We start from the raw sequence: 23061 nt of genomic DNA on the forward strand, positions 1-23061 counted from the left end.
TAATTGAATAAAAATCATAACCCAAAATATCTAAGCTGTAATTACGAACTCAACGTTTGTATATGGTCTCCACCAATTGGTCTGTAATTTATGAAGCTGTTTCCAATATTATCGCCACCTGCACTGTGGGGACAATAATCCTAGGAAATAGCGAGTTCATAAGGCGGACTTCTCAAATATAAATAGTATGACCTAGAATGTGGTTTCCAATATTATCGCCACCTGCACTGTGGGGACAATAATCCTAAGAAACTACGAGATTCAGAAGTTCACACAGAATTTATGTGATAGCTTGATCTTGTTAGCAGCGAATGAGCATTGTTATGGGAGTGTGTTGTAGAAATGAGATTCTGTAATGCTAAATTCGGTGGTCTTGCTTAGGCAACATTAGGCGGCCATGCCACTCTGTGGTCTCTGGACTATTCGTCGGTGTTGTGACCAGTAAAAATTGTAAGATTTTAATGCGTATTGTATTAACTTCCTCTGGAGGATACAAAATTTTAATTTTACTGTTGTAAGATTTTAAAAAGTTTTATGGTTAATCTAATCAAACTTCTTACATAAGTTTATGACAAATGGTAAATATTATGTTTTGCAGTGCAAATCAAATCGTCAATATGTCGTTCAATCCTCTTTCTGCAATACTTAAAGAAAACAAACTCGAGGCCAAAATTACATAGAATGGAAACAAAATTTGGACATCGTTCTCACAGCAGATGAGTACATCTTTGTACTCACAATCCCGCGACCTCCAGTGCCACCAGCTAACGCTGCGGTAGGAGTCAGAGATGCACGCAGACGGTGGCATAAGGCGAATGAGATGGCTGATGTGAATCAAATTGTACATTTTTATTCCCCTAACTTTACATGATTTATATAGTTTGATGCTTGCAAAAGTATGTTTTGTGGTGTAGGAAGATGAATGAATGGTGAAATAAGGAATGAAACTCGGATGGTGAAAAAGTTGTGCGAAAATTCCAGCAAGTACAAGAAATTGGCCACCCGGCCGGGTGATTTTGCAATTGTAAAATTCTACCCGGCCGGGTAGCAGTTTCTCGGGCGTTTCATGATGGAAAATGAGGCAGTTTCATGAGGAAAAGAAAAAAAGAGAAAATGCTGCAGAAGTGGGCAGAAAAAGGAGGGGTGGAAAACAAAAAGGAGAGGAGAGAGGGAGTTGAGGGGACGTTTTTTAATAGGGAGAGGGAGTTGACGGCTGGAGAAGAAAGGAGAGAAAGAGAGGAGGAAGAAAATCCGACGATCCATCTCCATATCTCCATTCCACTCAACAAGAGCAAGCTTCCTACGGTTTTAATTATTATTATTACCATGTGCTTAGGCTAAGCTCTTTATGTTGCTCCAAGTTGTGATTTAGACTTGTATGAACGTATCTGCACCTTTGAATTCACGTTTTGACATCGTTGATGTGTTTAATGTTAGATTCTATCACTTTAGAGGCCTCTATCGTTATAGATGTTTAATCCTTGTTTATCGTCTCTTTAACATGGACTTGGATGGACTAATCAATTGATGTGTTGTTGAATTTGAATTGTTCAGAGGATAATTTAACAATGGATTAGGTAAGTTCTTATAGTAGATAATCTTTTATTCCCGCGCTTTCGCAGGAATTTAATATCTTTGAAAGTTAATTCATGGAACAAGTGTTCAGCTGACTGTGAATTATACGTCGCAAACATGTTCAGTGCACGCGATTAGGTTGATTAATTAATCCCAAATATGTGCTTTTGATATAGGTGTAGAGTGATTCAAGTCTATTGAGCAACTTGGAGTGACATGTCTTTCTACTTGAGAAATCCTTCCGTTTTTATTCATTTGTTGTAATTTTGTCAACATCTTTCAAAACCAAAAATCGAACCTTTGTTAAGTTTTTATGTTTTAGTAAGTTTAAATAATCATACGCCTCCCTGTGGTTCGACACTCGAAGTACACATTCGACGCTGTATTCTTGCAGTATCGTTGTAATATTAGAGTTAATTTATTAAACTTGTGTGAGCTTTACACTTGATATTTAAACTCAAAAATTACACATCAATCTAAGTGCTATACGTTGGCATCTATGTCGTCAGTACTCAAGCATCAGCATTCAGCCATGGAAACTGCCGCCGAGATCATGCAGAATCTCAAGAATCTTTTTGGTACTCAGAATCGAACGGCTAAGTCTCAAGCCTTTCGGAGTATCATGTCGAAGATTATGAAGGAAGGCTCGTCTGTGAGGGACCATGTCCTTGAGATGATGGGCCACCTCAACCAAATTGAGGTCTTGGGAGGGACGATCGATCCCGAGTCCCAGGTGACTATTATCCTTCAAAGTCTTCCCCCTAGCTTCCAGCAGTTCAAGCTCAACTTCGAGATGAACAAAAGGAACTACACCTTGGCAGAGCTGTTGACTGAACTTCAGTCGGTGGAGGACCTTATGGTCCAGGCTAAGGCGGCCATGATGACTTCGGTGCCTCGTTCCTCTGGCTTCAAGCCTAGTGCGGGAAAAAGGCAGGCAGACCGACCAAGATAGCTAAGGGAAAGAAGAAGAAGGGGGCAAACAAGAAGCCCACGTGGAAGTGTTTCAAGTGCAGAGAGAAGGGGCATTGGAAACTAGATTGTCCTAAAAAGGGCAAGGCTACAGGTATGCACCAAGCTTTAGTAGTCGAGTCATGTTTGGCTTCGAAGTCTACTTGCACTTGGGTTATTGACACTGGAGCCACTGATCATATTTGTTTTGATCCTGACTTAATGCAGGTGACAAGACTGCTACATGATCGTGAGATCGAGGGCCAGCTGGGCGACGCTACAAAAGTGGCGGCCGTAGCAGTGGGAGACATTTATTTGCGTTTTAGTAGTGACATATTTTTATTTTGAAGAATGTTTTGTTGATACCTTCTTTTAGAAGAAATTTAATTTCAGTTTCTAAATTAGTTTTTGATGGATATTCGATTTCTTTTAATGACAATTGCGTTATTAAGAAAGATAGTTCTTATATCTGTCGTGGTATCATGGAAAACAATCTGTACACAATCACATCTACATAGTTTAATAATCGCAAATCAGAACTCAATACAACATCGAAAATTTCAAAGAAACGAAAGGAACCTTCAAGTTCAATGAACGAAACGTACTTATGGCACCTTAGACTTGGTCATGCCAATGAAAGGAGGATCCATTCTCTTGTTCAACAAGATCTTATTAAAGATCTAGAGGACGAACCTTTTCATAAATGTGAGTCATGCTTAGAAGGTAAGATGACCAAGAGGCCTTTTCAGGCTAAGGGCAATAGGGCCAAGGAAGTACTTGAGCTCGTTCATTCCGATGTATGTGGACCAATGTCTACTGAGGCAAGAGGTGGTTTTCGATACTTCATCACATTTATTGATGACTTCTCGAAAATTGGATACGTCTATTTGATGCGCCACAAGTCAGAGTCTTTTGATAAGTTCAAGGACTTTAAGACTCTTGTGGAGAAGTATCATGGTAAGAGTATCAAAAGCCTACGATCTGATCGTGGAGGCGAGTACCTCAGTGCTGAGTTTTTGGACTACTTGTCGGAGTCGGGAATTGAATCCCAACTGAATGCGTCGGGTACGCCCCAGCAGAACGGCGTGGCTGAAAGAAGGAACAGGACCTTATTGAACATGGCCCGATCGATGATGAGTTATGCACGGCTACCTACTTCATTTTGGGGACATGCCTTGCTTTCTGCAAGCCATATTTTAGATAATTTACCGTCAAAATCCGTATCTACTACTCCTTATGAGTTGTGGACTGGGCGCAAGCCCAATCTAGCACATCTCAAGAGTTGGGGTTGCCCGGCTCATGTATTGGAAAATGATCCAATTAAGCTAGGATCAAGGATGGAGGTATGTTTGTTTATAGGGTACCCCAGAGGAACGAAAGCTTATGAATTCTTTAGCCTCCGAGATAAGAAAGTTATTGTGAGCACTCACGCCACATTCTTAGAGGAAGACTATGTAATGAATCATAAACCCAGCAGTGAAGTGGCTCTTGATGAGCTAACTTCTGTCACAAATTCCATTAACCAAGAACGAGTACCAAGTGTACAAACAATTCCAGAAACTTCAACTTCTATTCCAAGAATTGTAGTGCCGCGGAGCAGTGGGAGGGTCTCACATGAGCCCGAAAGATACATTGGTTTGGGGGAATCTATGGATCACTCCTCAGACAGCAATGTATTAGATCCCTGGAACTTTGCGAAAGCGCAGGAAGATGCCGATCATTGCGAATGGGTGAAAGCAATGGATTCGGAACTACAATCTATGATAGACAAAGACGTCTACGATTTGTCCGTCCTACCCGAAGGCTGTACTGCCATTGGGAGCAAGTGGATATATAAACGTAAACATGGACCCGATGGACGAGTTAAAGTCTTCAAGGCAAGACTAGTGGCTAAGGGGTATACCCAAAAGGAAGGTGTCGACTACGACGAGACTTTCTCCCCAGTGGCCATGCTCAAATCGATCCAAATACTATTTTCTGTAGCAGCTTATATGGATTGGGATGTATGACAGATGGACGTTAAGATTGTGTTTCTAAACGGCGGTCTTGAGGAGACCATCTACATGGAACAACCCGAAGGTTATGCCATAAAAGGCAAGTAACACATGGTTTGGAAGCTTAAGAAGGTCATTTATGGCCTTAAGCAAGCATCTAGATCATGGAACCAGTGTTTCGATCAAACTGTTGGCAAGTTTGGATTCGAAAAATGTCCAAGTGAAAGCTGTGTGTACAAGAAGGTTGAAAAGGGGAATGTAGTGTTCTTAGTTTTATATGTAGATGACATTCTTCTAATTGGAAACAATAAAAAGATGTTGTCATCAGTACGAACATGGTTGTCAAACCAGTTCGAGATGAAGGATATGGGAGACGCGGGACACATCCTCGGAATCAAGGTTCTTAGGAATCAAGAAAAGAAGATGTTGTGCTTATCTCAAGAACCTTACATCGAAACAGTACTTAGTCGCTTTAGCATGCAGGATGCCAAGAAAGGTTTCTTACCTTTTAGACATGGCATCCATCTATCTCAAGAGATGTGCCCCAAAACGCCGTCTGAGATACAAGCAATGAGAATGATTCCATATGCTTCAGCAGTTGGAAGTCTCATGTATGCTATGCTTTGTACGAGGCCTGATATTTGCTTTGCTGTTGGCATGGTGGCAAGATATCAGTCGAATCCTGGCCAAGGACATTGGACTGCCGTAAAGAACATACTCAAGTACCTTAAACGGACTAAGGACTATGCTCTAGTTTACAATGCAGTCGAGCTCTGTCCTTTGGGATATTCTGACTCAGACTTTCAAGCTGATCAGGACTCGAGAAAATCTACTTCAGGATATGTGTTCACCTTAGGAGGTGGAGCCGTAATTTGGAAGAGTGTGAAGCAGAAATGCATCGCGGACTCGACCATGGAAGCCGAGTATGTGGCCGCTTCGGAGGCTGCAAAAGAGGCAGTATGGTTCAAGAACTTCCTTATGGATTTAGGTGTGGTTGCGAATCTGCCCAAGAGCATCACGGTTTATTGTGACAATTCTGGTGCTGTGGCAAATTCGAAGGAACCAAGAGCTCACAAAGAGAGCAAACACATAGAGCGGAAGTATCATATCATAAGGGATATAGTGCAGAGAGGAGACATACAAGTGGTCAAGATTGCGTCAGAGAACAACCTGGCAGATCCCTTTACAAAGGCATTGGCGGTAAAACCGTTCGAGGGCCACGTTGAAGGGATGAGAGTTCGGCTCATTCAAGACCTCAACTCACTTTCAGTATAAGTGGGAGAAATTTGACGTGTGCACACTGTTTTGTATACTCGAAAGCTGTTTTGAGTATAAGTAGGAGATTGTTAGGGTTTGTATACTAGAAATCACCTTTCGAGTGATTGAATACTGTAAAACTCTAATAATTATTTTCCAATGAATGCAACATATTATTTTTGTCATAATGTTGTTATGTTTTACATTTAATGGATGTTTATTGCATATTTAAATGTATAAGCGAACATAACATAAGTCTAAATCTTTGTTCTAGTAGACCGGTTGTGGGCTGCGCTCAATTTAAGGTACGCGGTCAGTTCTGAACAAAGAAAAATAAGAATTTCACAACCCAGATAGACCTAGACTACCTATCGTGAAAGGTTGCAATGTCAGTCCGATTATTTCTAAGCCTTATTGAAATATCATGACGTTGGTGTGGTATAGAACTGAATGGATCTAACAACAAGACGAGTCATTATGCTATCTACTGAAAGACGAGGTCTTGATAATTAATTTCTTAATCAATGTGAAGGGGTTGGCAGCGGAAGCGTGCATGAATTTACCGATCACATAAATTTGATCTATTTAGCAGATTATTTAGACAAATTCTATTCGCGTAATTATCACATGTATCATGCTCATAACTTGAATTAAAACATGCTTTAGCATATAAAATCCCTAAAACATGCTTACTACAGAATTAGCCAATTTACCTTGTTGGTTCAATCAAGAATCGACGATGGCTTGCGTCTTCTCCACGTGAAGATCTTCAGTACTCGACCTCGGACCTTCAGACTGGTGTCCCGGACTATACGCTGATATTTGTGTGGCAAATCTCACCAACGTACTAGGACTTGAATAACGAAGACATAACTCAGCTCACAGAGGAGGCAAAATTTCAAACTCTCTCTTTCTCTGAGGGGGACGAAAATTCTCAACCAAAATTATTGTCTTTTCTGTCTCCTTTATTCTCCTATTTATATTAAGTCACATATTGGGCCCAGTCAGGGATCTAAGGAAGAATTTGGAACAGGCCTCACCCAATTAGCTTTTTACTAATTAAATTGAACCCACAATTTAATATAAGTTTATATTGGAATATTACAAGCAGCCACTACAGAAGTAATATTGCACTGCTTTCCAAATCTGAAATTACAAGTATTCCGGGTTTCCTTTAATTGCATTTAATTTATTTCCCGCACTTAAGATAGAAACATCCATTAATTAATTATTGTCTGCAATGGAATTAATTAATTAACATATTTTAATCTCCAAGAGTGGACTTAGCAAGAAACTCTTATGTATTATTTATAGAGTAATTAAGCTCCAACTAGCTAGGTTCCGAATAATAAAACCTTGTTTCGAGCTCCTCTTGTGGATATTATCAAACGAGACTCTCCTCGCGCACGATTCAACGTAATAGCAATCCTAGCACCGCTAGATAATGATTGTCACTACCCAATATACCTGGATCGTTGGGTGACGAAAAACCCGCACGTTTGGTAAGTCAAAGTAGTAGATACTCAATATCGTATGCTCAATGCTAACGTACATTGATTAAGAAATTAATTATCAAGACCTCGTCTTTCAGTTGATAGCATAAAGACTCGTCTTGCTGTTAGATCCATTCAGTGCTATACCACACCAACGTCATCTTATTTCAATAAGACTTAGAAATAATCGGACTGACATTACAACCTTTCACGATAGGTAGTCTAGGCCTATCTAGGTTGTGAAATTCTTATTTTTCTTTGTTTAGAACTGACCGTGTTACCTTAAATTGGACGACGCCCACAACCGGTCTACTAAAACAAAGACTTAGACTTTGTTACGTTTGCTTATACATTTAAATATGCAATAAACAACCATTAAATGTAAAACATAACAACATTATGACAAAAAATAATCTGTTGCATTATTGGAAAATAACAGTTAGAGTTTTACAGTATCCAATCACTCGAAAGGTGATTTCTAGTATACAAAACCCTAACACAATGTACGTTAGCATTGAGCATACGATATTGGGTATCTACTACTTTGACTTACCAAAGGTGCGGGTTTTTCGTAACCCACCGATCCAGGTATATTGGATAGTAGTGATCATTATCTAGCGGTGCTATGATTGCTATTATGTTGAATCGTGCGCGAGGAGAGTCTCGTTTGATAACATCCACAAGAGGAGCTCAAAACAAGGTTTTATTATTAGGAACCTAGCTAGTTGGAGTTTAATTACTCTATGAATAATAAATAAGAGTTTCTTGCTAAATCCACTCTTGGAGAATAAAATATGTTAATTAATTAAGTCCATAGCAGATATTAATTAATTAATGGATGTTTCTATCTTAAGTGCGGGAAATGAATTAAACAAATAAAAGGAAACCCGAAATACTTGTAATTTCGGATTTGGAAAGGTAGTGCAATATTACTTCTGTAGTAGCTGCTTGTAATATTCCAATATAAGCTTATATTAAATTGTGGGTTCAATTTAATTAGTAAAAGCTAATTTGGTGAGGCCATGTCCAAATTCTTCCTTAGATCCCTGACTGAGTACAATATGTGACTTAATATAAATAGGAGAATAAAGGAGACAGAAAATACAATTATCATTGAGAGAATTTTCGCCCCCCTCTAGAAAGAGAGAGAATTCAAAAATTGCTCCCTCCGTGAGCTGAGTTTTGTCTTCATTATTCGAGTCCTAGTATTCTGGTGAGATTTTCCCACACAAATATCAGTATATAGTCCGGGACACCAATCAGAAGATCAGAGGTCGAGTACTGAAGATCTTCACGTGGAGACGGAGCAAGCCATCATCGATTCTTGATTGAATCAACGAGGTAAATTGGATAATTCCGTAGTGAGCATGTTTTAGGGATTTTATATACTAAAGCATGTTTTAATTCAAGTTATGAGCATGATACATGTGATAATTATGCGAATAGAATTTGTCTAAATAATCTGCTAAATAGATCAAATTTATGTGATCGATTTCATGCACGCTTCCGCTGCCAACCCCTTCACGTATACATCCAAAGGGCACGTATCCATGCCCTAATTTTGTTAGGAGGTCTCATTCTACCAGACACCACGGGGTGTAAGGTTCCATTTATGTGGTTGAATACGCTTGAGGATCCGGAAGAGGTGAAGACTATTAGTTGGGGAAGTGCGGCTTTGCCCTACCTTTATCATTATCTGCGCGAGGCTTCCATGGATAAGAGGAAAGAGTTGGGCGGCCCTATGATCCTTCTGCAGCTATAGGCGTGGGAAAGAATGCCCACATTGAGGCCTTCGTTCATAGGATCAGTCGTGCACGAGCCATATATACCACGTGGCGCAAGGTATATATCTAAATATTTATTTATTCATCTTGGGTTATTTTCTTACATCAATTTTATGTATAGGTGGAAAGTAACAACGCAGATAGGAAATGCTCCTAGACACTCGGTTGAGCATTACCGCGACCAAATATCTCTGATTAGACCTGGCTAGGTGAATATTATTTCAATTTAGACTTCATTTCTGAATTTATTATGGAGTTAATTTGACGTTTGGATTGTGTTTTGTAGTTTATCTGGATGCCATACGCACATTGCATACTGCCTGACTACTGCAGTGATGTGAATGGATGCTCTTTGTGCGAAACCTACTTGGTGTGTTGGGCCTATGTCGAGGCACATGAGTCTGGACGAGTGCGGCGACAGTTCAATCGGTATCAGGATATACCTCAATATGTTGACAGGATGCTAAAGAATGCCGATCATTTGGGCAAAAATGACCGGCGTGGTAAGAAGGGCAACAACTGGGAAAACACGCACCAGTTCTATATTGGGGAGTGGGGCCTAAGGTATGAGCGGTTCCAGGCAATCGAAGACGCCGCACCGATGTCTATGAATATTCCTATGAGCCCGGGTATATGGCGTGGTACAACAAGATTACAGTGACGTACCTGACTCAGCCTGGGGTACGGCCAAATGCTGGGATGAACGAGTCGGCTTCTTCGATGAGAGTATTTGTAAGTTTGTTATATTAAACTATTTGCTTTCATATGTTATAGATTGTTCCGTATTGATATTTGTATCATTTTTTTTTGTCTAGGTTAAGGGTTTTCAGCAGGTTTTCCATTTAACTACTGAAGACGAAATGGACCCAAGGATGCGTTAGATTTGAGAAATTGTTAGGAATGTCCTCGAATCAACGAACAACGCTGATGTCATGGAGTACCCGGCTTCTCAACATCAAGATGTGGTCATGCCTTATCAACCAGACGTAGTTCCACGGCGTCGTGGAGTGCCTGGTGTTCGGACTGGGGGACATGGCTTCACAAAGCAGTTTAGGATGTAGCAGCCGCATCCCGACTATGTAGCACCAGAGCCGCTGAATCCAGAGCATGACCCACCCCAGTGGTCTTCATACCCGGCGCATGAGTCTCAGTCACAGTGGGACCGTCCCATGTATTCTCCAAGACAGCCTGAGCCCGACTGGAATCGTCGCCCATATTCACAAAGCCAAGACGTGCGGCAATGGAGTGGAGCCCGAGTGTCGGTCGATTCATTCTTCCAGAATTATCAGATCGTGCCTCCTGTACAAGCTGAAGAAGAGGATGACGATGAAGGAGAAGAAGAAAATGACAGCATAGAGGAGGAAAATGAGGACGAAGACGTTGTTCAGAGTAGACGTCACCACGGTTTGGGAACCGGCGGTTCACGGTTCGGAACCGCCGGTTCCGGTTCAAGAAAATCGTGAACCTGAACCGGCCCGTCCTAGGTCCGACGGTTCCGGTTCCTGAACCGTGAACCGGCGGTTCATCTCAACCGCCGGAACCGCCGGTTCCTATCCGGTTCCGGGCAGGTTCCGGGCCGGTTCGTCCGGTTCGGCGGTTCATATAATTTTTATTTTTTTTATTAACATTGTAAATGTAATTTAAGTAAAAAATGTAAATATACTTGCATAAATAAAATTATAATGATGCGATGTACAAATGCAATTTTATTGATACAAATTACAACTTAAAATTTACAAATTACAATTTAAAGATTATAAATTACAAAAGATTTAAAGTCTTGATCACAATTTACAAATTACATATTCGAAACAAATGGGAGAAAAAAGAAATAAATGAAAATGACTCGAGCACAACTTAAATTTAAAATTTAATTTGAGATGCCTACGTATCCTCAATGCTCAATTGCATTTTGGAATCAAAGTCCAAGTAGTTCTCTTACCTTGCTTACCTATTTGGCTTGATAAGAGGAATTGGCCTACTCTTCTTCGCCGGGGAAGTAGTCTTGGTCGGGTTGTACTACTTGATTGTCCCAATCTACTAAAAGTATTTTATGTACCCAAACTTGCAAAGTATAGTTTTATATACCATACCGCCATATGTATTTAATACTTGCAATGTTATGTACCCAAACTTGCAAAAACGTTGTACATCTAAGACCATTTTAAGGTTAAAGTATGTGAGAAATAATTTGATGATGTTAGAACTATTTTAAAATTATATCATAATTATTTTTATTTTGATTTTGAATGTCATTGGAATCATTTTATGTAATAATTAATGTATAGAAGAATCTTAAATTTTGTGACAATAATGAAAAATAGACATTTTGCATAGTCAATATCAACAAAAAGTAAAACATTAAATGATAAGTTATAGTTATTTTTTGTGTAAATAGACTGATTTGTATTTAATAAAATTGTACAAATAAATATTATTTTAGACAAAAATAAAATAAAATGACAACTAGAATTTAAAATCATTAAACTATTTAATATTAATTTTTTATAAAATATATATATAAAGAATAAGTAATGTTTATAAAAGTTGCCGGAACCGCCGAACCGCCGGTTCCGACGAAACCGCCGGTTCGGAACTGCCGGTTACGGTTTGCCAAAATTTGGAACCTGAACTGGCCCGGGGGAACCGGCGGTTCCTGTCACGGTTCGAACCGTCGCCGACGGTTCCGGTTCCGGTGCGGAACCGCCGGTGACGGTTCCGGGCCGGTTCGGCCGGTTCGGTTCGGTTTGGGGACCTCTAGTTCAGAGCATCCATACCCAACCTCGACCAGCTGCGGAGGGTTCATCACGCGGGGGGGTTGGGAAGCTCATGAACAAAGTGTACAAGAGATTGTCAACGAGGAAGAATAAAAGCATTGAACCGTTGAAATACACTCCATCGTCGTATAAGTAGCACATCATTTCAGGTACTTTGTTTATGTAAGTTAGCTGGTGTAACAAAAATTTATTAATCAGTTATGAACTGAGGATTTCACGTTTCGAGCTGCAGTTAGGAAATAGTATTTCAATTAGAGATGGAGTTCTTCTGTATTTTGCTTCAGTTGACATTTTGTCTACGAAATTTCCTTTTGCATTCAGAATCACGAATGTTGGATTTGCTGATAAATTGGAAATGTAGTTAATACTGTTCATGATTGTACTTAAGCTTAGTAGTTTGGCTATGTTGTGAGATTTCTCACTCTGTTTGTTTAAGAAACTGTGAGGATGCTCTGATTTATATGACCTCAGTTTGATGTTATTACATTAGTTCTATATTTTGAGAGTTGGGGCAAATACTGTAGATTCTAAATCATGTAATCATTTAGTTTTTTGTGAGTTCAATTTAGTGTGGTGCTTAGTTTATGGAGTTTGAAGACTACATACAGAGGCTTGCTAGTAGTACTTTGAATCGGAGGAGAAAGGATTTTGGCGTTGCTGCGATTAACATTGGCAATGAAGATTTAAGCATTTTGAATTTGAATTTTGCAACTATGTTCTTGGAATTGGCCACTGTGTTCTTTGGCAATTAATTTGAATTTTGCCAGTGTGTTGTTAACTTAAATCCATGTATTCCTCTACTGAAAAAAGCGTAATTTTTTTGGAAAATTTTAAATACATTAAAATTCAAGGGTTTAGACATCACTTTCAAATATAACCTCACACACACGAGAAAACCCCACACACACGTCAGTTTCTCCTCATATTCACTACATGATCAAGAAAATACTAAAACAAACAAATCCATGAACAAAACATAAACATCACACTGTTATCACTGTCAACCCCAGTGCATATATAAGTCGCGGTACCCAAGAAACAATGCCTCCATGATATATCGATGGAGTGTTGATTTGAATCTATCTTTATCTTAGCATATATCATTGCTACTAATTCGGAAAATGAAACACACGAATTCAATACGATGGAGGCTCTCGCACGAGGTGGATCATAACCAATGCCCACTTGAGGAAGTTGAACTATTCTACCACCCCAATATAAACTCACGAATACTGGCATGATTTCTGCAAATATATATATATATATATATATATAAACCAACAACAATTAGAGACAATTTTTTCCTATAAACCCTAATTTAAGTTAACAACACACTGGCAAAATTCATGGATTTAAATCCTTTTGCCAGTTTGTTCTAAATCCATGCGTCTTTGCCTGTGACGCATAAGTATCATGCGTCGTAAAAAAAATTCAAAAAAATAGAAAGACGCATGTCCCTCATGCGTTTCCCTTAAACACGCATAATCGTCATGCGTTTCATTAAAAGGAGACGCATGAGGGTCAAGCGTCTCTCCCAAATGCGGAATAAAAAAAAAGTTCAGTACATTCGAGCAATGATAATCGTGGTCTAGAACAAAAGAAGAAAAAACCCCAAATTGTGTAAGTAACCTCCCTACAAATTTATTTTCAATTCTGGATTCAAAGTAAAGCTAGGGTTTAGATTCATGCTTTCCCCCAATCCAACATTGTCTCGAGTTAAAATTTAACGCAGAATTGTGCTTATTGAGTTGCTGGATTTTCTTTATCTGTTCTTCAATTGTTTTGGTTTTGTGGATGTAGGTTCGGACTGAAGTCCAAATTTAGAGCGAGGGAAGACCACGAGGATGAGTGAAATTGGTGCAGGATCTGATCCTCCTTTTCCTTCCCTCTCAGTGACATCATCGAAAAGCAGTGGCAACACTGGATTTGATGCTAATCGGATTGCAGAAGTGAAAGCATGGCTCGTTTCTCAATTCGACGCAGTTGGAAAGACGTACCTGATTTCGAGTACACTCCTCGGAGCATTGCTCACTTGCACAATATTGCCACCCTCTCCCAGGCTAAGACTCAGGCTGCCACCACTGTGGCAAATGATTTTCGTCAGAAAGCTGCAGAATATCGTTCACAAGGTGGTCTAACTTTTATTTCTGTCTGCTACATGCCTTGGCTTGCTTGTGTGTTACTAATGCATATGGATTCCCACATCCGCAACTTGTTTTTCAATGCGAAAATAATAACTACTGTAGCTGTTAACTTCGTTATGTTTGTTATGTATGAACCTTATTGTTTTTGTGTTGTGTCTTGTTCACCTTATATTACTGCAGATTCTAGGATAAGAGAGATACTAGAGCGTGTTGGATTGGTGCAAGAGAGTTTACCGTCAAATGTGGTATCATCTTCTCAAGTTCTTGCCAGTGTAGCTAAACTGTTGAATATTAGGGATACTGAATTAAGTGGGTGGGTATTCAACTTTAAGGTTATACTCAGAATATCATAAGGAGCTACCAACTTACAAGGAGAAATGCTTTAGTTTTCTTGTGGCAATGGCAGATCAATCTCTGAGAAAAACAGCAGTAGAAGACAAAAGGGCTAAAGTCCAACAGGAGTCCAAAGGACTTCTTGACTATACTCGGAAGGCAATTGCACGATTGACATACCTGAAAAGGTTGATCTGCAAGTTTTTTTTTCCTGATTTGCATGTCAAATTATTTCTCCTTTTTCTAAATGTACCATTTCATTCCAGAACACACACAATTAGAAGATGATATACCTCCTTGTGAAGCTCAAATGGAACACTGGAAGACGAACTTGGCTATAATGGAATCAAAAGAGAGACAGTATCTGCAACAGTATTCTAATTACAAGGTATGCTTATGTTAGGTTAGGTCTCTTTCAAACGGGTTTGAATTTTTCGATGTTGTTCTTATCAGTGTCTTGTGTTCTCAAGAACGAGAATTATGAACTTCAGTTCCAAGTCTAACATAATTTTCCCAGGCAATGCTCAATCGTGTGGGCTATAGCCCAGATATTAGTCATGGCGTGTTGGTAGAAATGGCTGAGCGCAGGAAGGATCTGGAGAAGAAAACAAAACCAATCCTTGAGACATTGAGGAGTTACCAAGACTTGCCTCCTGTAGTTTCCTTTTCCCTCTAGTTATATTTCCTCCCTGCATAGTTATAGCTATTATAGATTTATTTTGAGACTCTGATTTCATCCAGGACAAGGCTCTGGCTGCATTGGCAATTGAGGATAAGAAGAGGCAGTACGCAGCTGCTGAGAAGTATCTTGAAGATGTGTTGCAGTCTGCTCTCGCTTCTTCTGAGTGATGACTGATTAAGGCTGAGTGTCTGTTTTGTGCATTCTTTGTAGAATTGTTTGTGTACTTTTATGATATTTCTTGATGGTTTGAAATATATTGTTCAAATTATATGAAGACTTTAGTATTTCGTGTATAGGCAGCAGTCTGGAATATGGATAACCCATGAATTCGATAGAATATCTGTAAAACAAACATTTCTTGCTAATATCGAAGTTTGAGTTGTTATTCAAGTTATCAGGACCAACAGGGATGAACTGAACAGGTATCGCCGTTACCGTGTTTTTATTTCTCAGTAACATTATGGTACACTTTCCCTTTTTATTTCATAACACACCTTTTATATTCTTTCGAGTTGAGATATTGTACAAAATACTGGGCTACTTGATAAAAGCAAAATAATTCAAGTGATGAATGGTTTGTGAATCATTGTACATTATATATATAGATCTGAATGTTATGTTTATATATATAGTAGACATGCGTACAAAATCTTGTGAGGTTGGAGAATGTCACATATAAGTACTGCCTTTGCCTTTAGTATAATTAGCCAGCCGACTGGAGAAATATTTTATAGGAAGTTTCCATTTGATCAATGAGTATGCTGCTACCAAGCTTTGTCTCTGTCCAACAATATTCAACAGGAAACAAGCATAATCTGGATAAAAGTAAATCACTATAAATACTTCTTTTTCTTAAATCTATTGCGACCTTCTCTAATTCCAACAAAGGTAACAACATACCTGTTTTGAGGTCATGAAGGCTCCAAGAAATTCATGGGGTCTTCAGTTATCTCGCCGAAAACATCTGGGCATCCGTTCCACGTCCCCTTTTCTCGCGTTTCCCAGTATCCACCAATGTAGCGGAAAGGTCCTTCTCCATCTCTTTCGAACCATCTTGGTTTCCAACCATGTTCTTGCAATTTCCTCGACTGTCACCAGTAGAAAAACCATCTAGTTAGTGCCAAGTGCAAAAACATTTCTATAAAATTTTTTGACTATATCCAGACAAATTAATTTGTCGATTCATTAAGAACAACTGATTACAGAAGATAAGAAACAGTCCATTTTAACAAGAACAAAGAGTTTAAATACATGGAAGGCTTGGATTATTAAGTGACTATACCTATATTTGCTTGGCAACAGATTATCATATTATTTGCACAAGCAAATCTATTATTTTCGCAGCTCAGATCGCGCAGGTTATGTATCAACTGAATAAGAAGCTCTCTTGACCCCAAAAACTGATTAAATCATTCATAAAAAAAAGAAGCTCATATACCATTCTTTGTCGTGTTTCCAGACGGAGCTTTTCCTCATTTGCCTTGTCAAATTCCCCATTTTCCAGATGCCGTTATGGAAGGCTTGGATTATTAAGTGACTATACCTATATTTGCTTGGCAACAGATTATCATATTATTTGCACAAGCAAATCTATTATTTTCGCAGCTCAGATCGCGCAGGTTATGTATCAACTGAATAAGAAGCTCTCTTGACCCCAAAAACTGATTAAATCATTCATAAAAAAAAGAAGCTCATATACCATTCTTTGTCGTGTTTCCAGACGGAGCTTTTCCTCATTTGCCTTGTCAAATTCCCCATTTTCCAGATGCCGTTGGTCTGGTCTTAGTCTTGAATCTGTGGCAGGGAGCTTCTCCTTCATCCGTCATGAAATACTTGGAATCAGATAGAGCTATATAAGACAACTAGTGTGCATAAGCGTGAGGAAGAATGAAAAAGGAGCTATCCAATACATCATCTATACCTTCAGTCCCGGTGTCAATTCGTTCAGTGTAATAGCAAAAGAAGTTAGGTTATAGCGAGTAAGGTTCGAGGGAGGCTTATTTCTTTTCCACAATAAAGATGCCTCAGACTTATCTTTTGCATTGTCAGTTTCTTCACCATTTACAAAATACATGCTATTATCCCACTTTCCAAATAATTGAGCCACTTTTTTCCCCGTGGAATCTTCAACAAAACCATTAACCTGTCGAGTTAGTACATATCTTTATATTATTTGGCCAAAGAATAAAATAACTGTTTCCAAGAAGTAGTGCACACATGTACTACTTATATTAGCTTCATGAGCGAAAGAGATGCTGCGAGATTTACCTGGTGAGGATTGCGCTCAAGAATAGACTGCTCCTTGAACTTGAGTTTGCATGAATATTGGCGGTTACCTTGGATATGCATCGTTCCATGGTGGTCACAGTAGATGTTTCCGAGAATCAGATTGTAGATGCTGGTTATGACCTGAAAGTAGAAACCATTAAAAAGGAAGTGTTCCATTAACTATTAAGGGGGAAGAAGGAAAGAAAAATAAAATCCGTCAACGGTTAAAGACATAAATTATGCACCTTGCTCCACTGGAAAGTCTCCCCATCATCAAACTCTAAATGAAGAGTTCCAACGGGATCGACTTGAATAGATCTTCCCCAAAATTTTGATTTAAGGTTTGTGTCACACCAAAATCTCCAACCTTTGCCCTCACAGTGACAAGCAATGACAGTAGGGTGGTGACTGACCTATATAGTATATCACAAGTTGGTCGGCATCAAACAAAGAATTCAAGGGAATCACCTTCATCTCAAAAAATGGCAGAAAAAAAACTGAGTCTAGCTTTACAGCACAAAAGCTAGCTTAACATATTTCAACCTCTACATGAGACAAGAAAATGTAAAAGGGAGCGCAGCCATTAACACATGACCAACTACCTAAAATTACTTCCTTATTGCTTGGTGATATGTTAGGGAGAGCTAATGCAGATTTGACAGAATCATCCTAATATACGAGTATATAATGTAGTGATATTAAATATAAGTAAAGCCATTAGCTATCACCTTTTCAGAGAAGAAACGAATTCCTTTTTCTGGATAATCAGCTTCATAAGTTTCACCAAGTAGAGGGTTAAAGGGTTTGCAATTACGGCCTTCTGATGAAGCATATCCCGATACAGCAAATGCAGCAACATTCAAAATCCTCATCAGACTATTTCCCTGGAATTGTAATGCCATATTTCATTAATATATCAGGTGTAATTGAAATTTGTAGGTTAACTCAAACAGTGTTTAAGTGTTTATTTCATGGGAAACATAACTGAAACCTTTCAAGTACAATGCATGCATGAGGTTCACAAGGAAAAAAAACTTCAAAAGCAAGTGCTAGAGAATGTATTTTTTTTCATAAATTTGACTAGGTTGGTTACCTTTAAAATATTAATTATCACAGAAAAGATTGTGGAGAAACATTGTTGGAAAGCTGTAAACGAAGACTATAGAATTTCTAAAAGAAGAATCTTACTATAAACTGAAAACATTTTCCAATCCGTACATTAACGGAGTAATAAGTAGCAGTTAAAGAATCTAACAGGATAACTTACTACCGACTAACAAACACGAATTGTAGTTTGTCAATAAATTATGAGGTCAAAGAGGCAAGTTCAGATCATAGTAAGGACATAACTAGCAGTTGTTAACTGAAATAGTATGGGAATTAGAAGGCATTAGGTCAGGAGATATTAAGTCAAGAATTGAATATACATCTGATGAAGTTAATGCATAGAAGAAAATGGACCATACCGCTTTCCCATGTTCATAAGCCTGATCCAAAAGATGAGAATACTCCAGATCTTCGAAACATTTTTGCAGCGACGATATTGGTTCGTTAAAATATACAGGGAGGCAAACCCGTGTCAAATCTTTTCCTATGTTGTCCTTAATCATAGACCATAGACTAACACCTTTCTCCTTCTCAGCCGGATCCGGTAGCTTCTTTCTTCTCTCAACTCTTGGATATCTAGGCTCAAGTACATTCTCCTTTCCATCTGCCTTGCACACAATATCAGTTTGATGTCCCAAACTCATGCCACCATCCATCTGATCTTTATCTTTTGATCCAGGACCTGATGTAAGCTCAGAAAAATATTCATTTGTGTCGAAGAAGTGAACCTCCTCCTCATCCGATGCTTCATCAAGGTCTTGCTTTTCGACATCATCTGAAGATTCAGTAGTGCTCCACTCTGTAACCAAGAACAACATCATGTCAGAGAATATAGTACAGCTTTCCAACTTAGACAGTCTAACATATGCATTGAGTTCTGTGTAAATCAGGCAATAAAAGTACGTAATTTTCATGAGAATGAAAAACAGATACATCCTTTGATATGTGATAATGAAGTGCGAAAATATATCTATAAATATTGAAGAAGGAATGCATAATCATGCAAAACTTGATTTCAGATCATAAATATCAAAGTTATGCAAAACTTAGTTTAATCGCTTCACCAAAGAAAGATTCAACTATTTCTCAGTTTAATTACTCTCCAAGTGAACAAATCTATATGTTCTCTAGTCGCTGAACTATATATAAATCCTTGTTAGTGCTTATCAAACGTAGAGATATTTTAAAACTGCAAATTATTTTCAGTTATACAATCTAATGTTGAAGGAAAGACAAAAAGTACACCTAAAAGAGTTCCAAGGTGTAACTGAAATAGGATAACATACATAATTTGATATGATCTCTAACACAAGGGAGAGAAGAAAGTGACGAAGAAATATCTATACCACTATACTTCCGCTGTGCCAGATTTCTGTAGTCGTGCTTCATCAATTGATATCCACCATCGTTAATCCCAGAGGCTTCAGCTTCAATATTTGCCGCCTGGAAACAAAAATTTGAAAAGTTTATCTTACTATACTTCCTCTAAATGTTTCTGAAACTGAATACTTATATTATATACCAAGCTCTGAAAAGTGAAACCCATAAGCCATACTAACAAACCATCCCAGAAAAAAAGTACTATCAGGTTGACATATTCTTTGCATCAATTGCAAATGGATGAGGGAAACATGCGTTAGATCAAATAATATAGGAGCAGTAGTTGTTATTAACTCATCTTATAATGTTTTTTTGGTAATTGTGAAATTAATTGCTTGTGGAAGGGAAATTATTTCCTGATCTCACTACAAGGCATGTGAATCTACTGATACACAATATTATCCCCAAGAAAATCTGAGACATAAATGATAGCACTCAAAGAACATTAACTTGATAACCATTCCCCGAAAAGACAACAGAAAAGTTTAGTTCATGCAAGACATTTAATGACAATCAGAAATTTCCATCAAGATCAATATAGTATTTGCCAAACCCAAATATAACTGTACTTACCACATTAAATCATCAAATTCTACTAACTGTAAGTTTGTAATGGTAGTCTTGACTTGGTTGCTCCTTATGGTACAAAAGAGTATAATGCAATTTCTGTCTAGCTACTGTTTACACTTTAAGGGGTAGTTCACTTTTCATAATTAATACTACTAAGATAATGTACATGACTGAGTAGTAGTACTATTTTTTATCCTAATTGCTATGACTCCTCCAATCCTACCCTTTCAATGCGATATGAATCATGCAAAAGAAACTATTAAGGGCCTTGATATTCCAAAGTTCCAATTCATCTAAGTAAACATTTAATTAACCTATAGTACTATTTAATCTGCCTAGGCTAAACCTCAAACATAAGGCCTCTAAAAACAATCCGAATTAGTATGTTCTTTACAACATTCTTAACTGCTCAGCTCAGGACATCATAATCATTCTTTAGATTGCATTAACACATGATGGATTTCTAGTGCTAATAGTAAAGTAATGTAGGACTAGAGTATGTGCGAAATTGAAGATAAACAAGTGAAATAATCACCTCCAGCTGTCTCAATGTATCGAGCAAATTGGAGCGTTCCCGGCAAAGAAGTTGAAACTGTCCTTGTACACCAGAAAATTCAGATAGCACAATTTGCTCACAGTCCTTGACAACCCCCTCACCAACACCTTCCTCGAGCAAACGCAGCTTCAGCCTTTCAGTTGATACCGACAGTTCTCTAGTCAAGAGAGGGGTATTGCCGGTCTGCGGTCTCAGAGAAAAGAGGCTTCTAGTGGAACTCAAAGCCTCTATCCAAGCCACTCTTTCTTTCTTGGAATTTGTCCGCAAATGAAGAGTCTTTGTAGCCGTAAATATGTAAAATCGCCTGTCATCGGACTTGCTCTCTCGAAATGACGAGATCTAAAAACAATTTCACACCAAATTCCTTAATGCAATTGTAATTACGGAAATACTACAAGCATAGTAAAAAGCAAGAAGATAATACCAAATAGCCAATTAAAAAGTCACATTACGATTGATTGACAAATTAATCAACAACAAAAAACAGTTGCCTTTGATTATGAATTTTTTGGGCAGATCTAAAATATTCATGCACTGTAGCAGTAAGAAAGCTGGGTCAAAACATAAAATCAAATTTCAAACACGAAAAACCTATCACCCAAGGAAAAGTTCTTCTCCCCAGTCTGTTGTTCGGAAAAATGCCCATTCTCCAGAACAGCATTTTTTTCATTAATTTTTTTTAAAGTCAGTATAGGGACGGTAATTGGAAATAGAAAATGTAGGAATTGTCGAGAGGAAGTAAAAAAGAGGGGAAAAAAAAGGGGGGGATTCCAGAATGTTGATGTGACCAGACAATAAAAATCAAAGAAACCTAGCCAGGCCTACTATGTGTCTTGTTTTGATGACTCTCACAAAACTCACCTGCTGATGTGAACGACTTAAGATGAACAATCAGTTAATTTGGAGATTAAAAACCATAAAAATCACATGACTGTAAATGCAAATCGGCTCAGATATCAAAGCTAATTACGCCTTTTTTTGGTAGCTAGCCGTGAAAGCAAATTGTCTCAAAATATAGCATGATTTACATTCCTAGTAAATTCACGCAGCTCAATTTTCTGCCTCTAGTAGAAAACCCTTTTTCTCTGTACACGCAATAAAAGACAAGCCTCACTTTCAATTTGTCATCTACCCCATGCCCAAACACAAACACGCATCATTTCATTTCCTCTCTCTCTCTCTCTCACACACACAGACATCGCATTTGCATTTGCACCGACCTTCAAATGGACAATGCCCACGGATTTGCCGCGTTTTCTGTTGGTGGCGGCGGCTGAGCCGATGAGGATGACGTCGGGCGATTGGGGGCGGCGCGACTTTGAGTAGGATAGGACGCCGTTGTCTCTCAATGTGAACCACCTGGATCGCCATCCTTTGCCGTAGTTGGTCCACTTGTAGAGGATCCCGGTGACGCCGCTGCTGGTGCTGGTGCCGACGTCAGATCCTCCGGCATTGGACTCAGATCCGCAATCGATCGCGGAGTCAGTCCTCAGGAGCGTCGGCTCCGGCGAGCCGTCCCCGATCCCGGCGCTCTCGAGCGTTATGCAGCACAGCGGGTGCATCTCCTTCACCCGCATCGCGGCAAAATTTCTCACAATCGATGTGATCTCTACATCACCAACTCCAATTCGCTATAGCCATTCCACGATTCCTGCACCACATAGCAGCATTAGAAAGTGAGGACTTCGGATTGTGTGCTAGCTTGTTGTATATTTGTCACTAATGTGTGGCAATCGAGAAATTGGGAAGAGAGAGAGGGGAGGGAGAAAGGAGCTCTGAAACTGAGGGATTCTTTGAGAGAGAGAGAGAGTAGAAAAGAAGTGTGTTGAATTGAATTCATAAACAAGGCAAGGGTGGTGGGAAAATGACACCTAAAAAATAGAATAAGAGCATCTACGGTGGGGCAGGCCAGATGCATCGGGCGAACTATCATCCGCCACTGAAGCCATGCAGACAGGGACGGATCTAGGAATTTATATGAAGAGGGGCAAAAATATACATAGACAATATTTAAGAGATTTAAGAGGGGCAATTAGTGAGAAATTAAAACAAATATATTTTAAAATGTATAATTTATGTATATGTGATGAAATTTGAGGTGAGGCATTTGCCCATGCTAACTATTAGCTGGATCCGTCCCTGCATGCGGACGATGTCCGATGCATCGTCCGCGCCCTATACATCGTCCGTGTA

The 23061-nt window shown here is 38.9% G+C and overlaps 1 protein-coding gene and 1 pseudogene across 14 annotated transcripts; one reads left to right on the plus strand and one right to left on the minus strand.

Annotated features, from left to right (window-relative positions):
* Positions 1-13472: 13472 nt before the first annotated feature.
* On the plus strand, positions 13473-15377 carry LOC121771078 (annotated as a pseudogene).
* Positions 15378-15559: 182 nt separating this feature from the next.
* Positions 15560-22703, minus strand: LOC121771076 (oxysterol-binding protein-related protein 2A-like). Of its 14 annotated transcripts, none has more exons than XM_042167864.1 (11): positions 22089-22703; positions 20848-21207; positions 19709-19805; positions 18722-19161; positions 17984-18139; positions 17501-17668; positions 17256-17396; positions 16909-17130; positions 16687-16800; positions 15888-16075; positions 15560-15767 (listed from the first exon to the last, which is right to left on the minus strand). In XM_042167864.1, exons 1-10 carry the CDS (start codon positions 22443-22445, stop codon positions 15899-15901), a joined length of 2232 nt encoding a protein of 743 aa, XP_042023798.1. In that variant the 5' UTR covers positions 22446-22703; the 3' UTR covers positions 15560-15767; positions 15888-15898. The 14 variants fall into 14 exon arrangements, 11 of the variants coding, with proteins under 11 accessions (XP_042023798.1, XP_042023797.1, XP_042023806.1 ...); XM_042167863.1 differs by having other exon boundaries at positions 15560-15802; XR_006043927.1 differs by lacking the exon at positions 15560-15767 and adding an exon at positions 16426-16530 and having other exon boundaries at positions 15934-16075.
* Positions 22704-23061: the final 358 nt, after the last annotated feature.

This window comes from Salvia splendens, chromosome 16 (assembly GCF_004379255.2).
Source record: "Salvia splendens isolate huo1 chromosome 16, SspV2, whole genome shotgun sequence".
Classification (NCBI taxonomy): Eukaryota; Viridiplantae; Streptophyta; class Magnoliopsida; order Lamiales; family Lamiaceae; genus Salvia; species Salvia splendens.

What these genes read in the sequence shown, in the direction of transcription:
- LOC121771076 (XM_042167864.1), bottom strand. Translation starts at nt 22,445, where the DNA reads ATGCGGGTGAAGGAGATGCACCCGCTGTGCTGCATAACGCTCGAGAGC. An exon ending in TTCGTTTCTTCTCTGAAAAG is followed by an intron (nt 17,669 to 17,983) that starts GTGATAGCTAAT and finishes TATACTATATAG; the next exon opens with GTCAGTCACCACCCTACTGT. An exon ending in TTGAGCGCAATCCTCACCAG is followed by an intron (nt 17,131 to 17,255) that starts GTAAATCTCGCA and finishes CTAACTCGACAG; the next exon opens with GTTAATGGTTTTGTTGAAGA.